The sequence below is a fragment of the Anoplophora glabripennis genome, unplaced genomic scaffold (genome assembly GCF_000390285.2).
Source record: "Anoplophora glabripennis isolate ALB-LARVAE unplaced genomic scaffold, Agla_2.0 scaffold40, whole genome shotgun sequence".
Classification (NCBI taxonomy): domain Eukaryota; kingdom Metazoa; phylum Arthropoda; class Insecta; order Coleoptera; family Cerambycidae; genus Anoplophora; species Anoplophora glabripennis.
This window is the reverse complement of record NW_019416268.1, coordinates 1,272,534-1,274,670: the sequence shown is the minus strand read 5'-3', so window position 1 is coordinate 1,274,670 and position 2,137 is coordinate 1,272,534. Positions and strand designations below refer to the sequence as shown.

Below are 2,137 nucleotides of genomic sequence, written 5' to 3'. Positions count from 1 at the left end.
GAAAATAATTTTTTAATTCAAAATAACTTTTCTTTATAACATTCTTCTGTATTGTCAAAAATAAGGATACTTTACTCTTGAGCAAAATTCATAATTTCTGATATACCTCGTATATGAAGAATAACTTTTTTTCATAAAACCAATAATAGAAAAGTTTTCCATATGGTTCCAACTTAAATAGACACCCTGTATATGTGTTTGCTTTGCTTCAGAAAATGATTATAATTATTTTTGCTTAAAAAACTTACTAAATTTCTGACAGTGTAGTAAAAATATAAAAAAATTAAAATGAAGAAATATATAAGATATAAAAATTTACCTAAAGAGAAACATATTTTTCACGAAAAATTGTTTGAACAACTACTGTAATTATCATCCATTACTAAAAAGAGTGTACATTTCTCAAGAAATTAAACATTAAAAAAGTAATTTAATCTTGGCATTGATAAGTTTGCTTATTTCAGGATACATTTTTGTTAATTAAGTTTGTAGAAAACCCTTCCAAAATTAAAAAATAATTATATATTTTTTTGGTAAATAATATCTATAATTTTCTTTAGTGTATAATTATTATAAGGTACGAAAAGATTTTTCACAAAAAATTCAAATAAACCCTTTTTAAATATATTTGACAAATATAGACATCAAGATTTTATGGTATTTCAAAAATTCCATAAATTCATCTTAATGATCTGTGCCTCGATCTTTGCTAAGGACCAATTTCGTAGAAATAAAACCAGCAATCTAGAAATATAAATATCTATTTTCCAAATGAAGTACTAAAGTCTATATTTACAAACTAATTACCTACCCTAATGACAAGAATGAGATCACAATTGTATAATATTTACGCTACCCTAAAGATAACTAATGATAAACCATATCGTACAGTCTTTTTCTCTCTGCCTCAGCTGCGGCAAGTCGATATTTCAACTGAACATTCTCCTGTTCCAAAAAGGCACACCTGATGGCGATTTCGTCCTCTTTGGCTCTTCGAGCATCTCTGGATCTTTTCGCGGCTTCATTGTTCTTCTTCCTCTTCTCCCAATAACTAGGATCTGCAATATGTTTGCTGGACTGAGTCCTCCTCATGTTCTTATTGGTGCCCTGGGCGTTCTGCACCTGGGACATCATTCTGTTCCTGAATTCTATATAGGCTTCTGACGAATCCTTATTCAGGATATCAGTGGTCGTTCCGATCAAAGCCATGGACAACGGGTCCTTGGGGTACGCCTTGAAGGGTCGGACAGACTTTAGCTTGGTGCAATTTGAGTTTATGTCTGTGCTGGAGACTTCCGAGCTGTCGGAAAATACGGATTGGGGACTGACGGCACATGGTGGTGTTTTTATCCGCTTGGGGTCAATGTAATATTCCGGGGTCAAGGGTCGCTTCCTGGTGCATAGGTCTAGAACTGGCGGATCGCGGTTTTCAGGCTGTTGGTTGTGGTTTGGCGTCATAGGTAAGATTAAGGGTAGGTATGTGGTGACTACTGGTCTTATTGTGTTCATCTACAAAAAAAAACAAGTTAAATGTAGTTTTACACAATTACACACTTGGAAGTTGCAAGCTTGTTGGACATGGGGGACTTTTGGTCGATTTTGAATCGCATAAATTCTGGCAGATCATTTTTTTTAACCAGTTCATTTCAATATTAATAGTCACGACTTAATATATGTATACAAAACTTTTGTCATAATGAGAAAACTTTTTTCACCATCCATAGGAAGTTCTCCTAATTTAAATTAGGTTCTAATTTTTTCATTAGTTAAATAACTACATAAGCGAAGCCAAACCTGTTTTACAATTATTGAAAATTATGTTTTTTCAACGACATATACAGGGGGAATTTTTGACAGTTAACAATTCATTTAGGATCTGGGTTTTCGTTGTTTTATAAAATTTTAATATGGTCATAATGCCACTAATACCAACCAAACTGAGTCTAATTGACTGTAATTCTTCTTATTGCTAAAATAACATTGCAAAGTTCGTTGAAAAATCAAAATTTCATTGTAAACTCATAAATTGCGAAAAGTGTAACAAAAAATTAAATATATTGCTTTGTTACTGGTTCATATACTTTCAATATCTGTCAGTATGTCTATGAAATAGAAGAAAAAATATTCAGGGTGAACT

At 32.0% G+C, this 2,137-nt stretch overlaps 1 protein-coding gene across 1 annotated transcript; it reads right to left on the bottom strand.

Moving 5' to 3' along the window:
- Window positions 1-867: 867 nt before the first annotated feature.
- Window positions 868-1,458, bottom strand: LOC108903226 (protein giant-like). The gene has a single exon (XM_023457331.1). The coding sequence runs from the start codon at window positions 1,456-1,458 to the stop codon at window positions 868-870; it is 591 nt and encodes a 196-aa protein (XP_023313099.1).
- Window positions 1,459-2,137: the final 679 nt, after the last annotated feature.

Coding starts and splice junctions, on each gene's coding strand:
- LOC108903226 (XM_023457331.1), bottom strand. CDS start 1,458: ATGACGCCAAACCACAACCAACAGCCTGAAAACCGCGATCCGCCAGTT.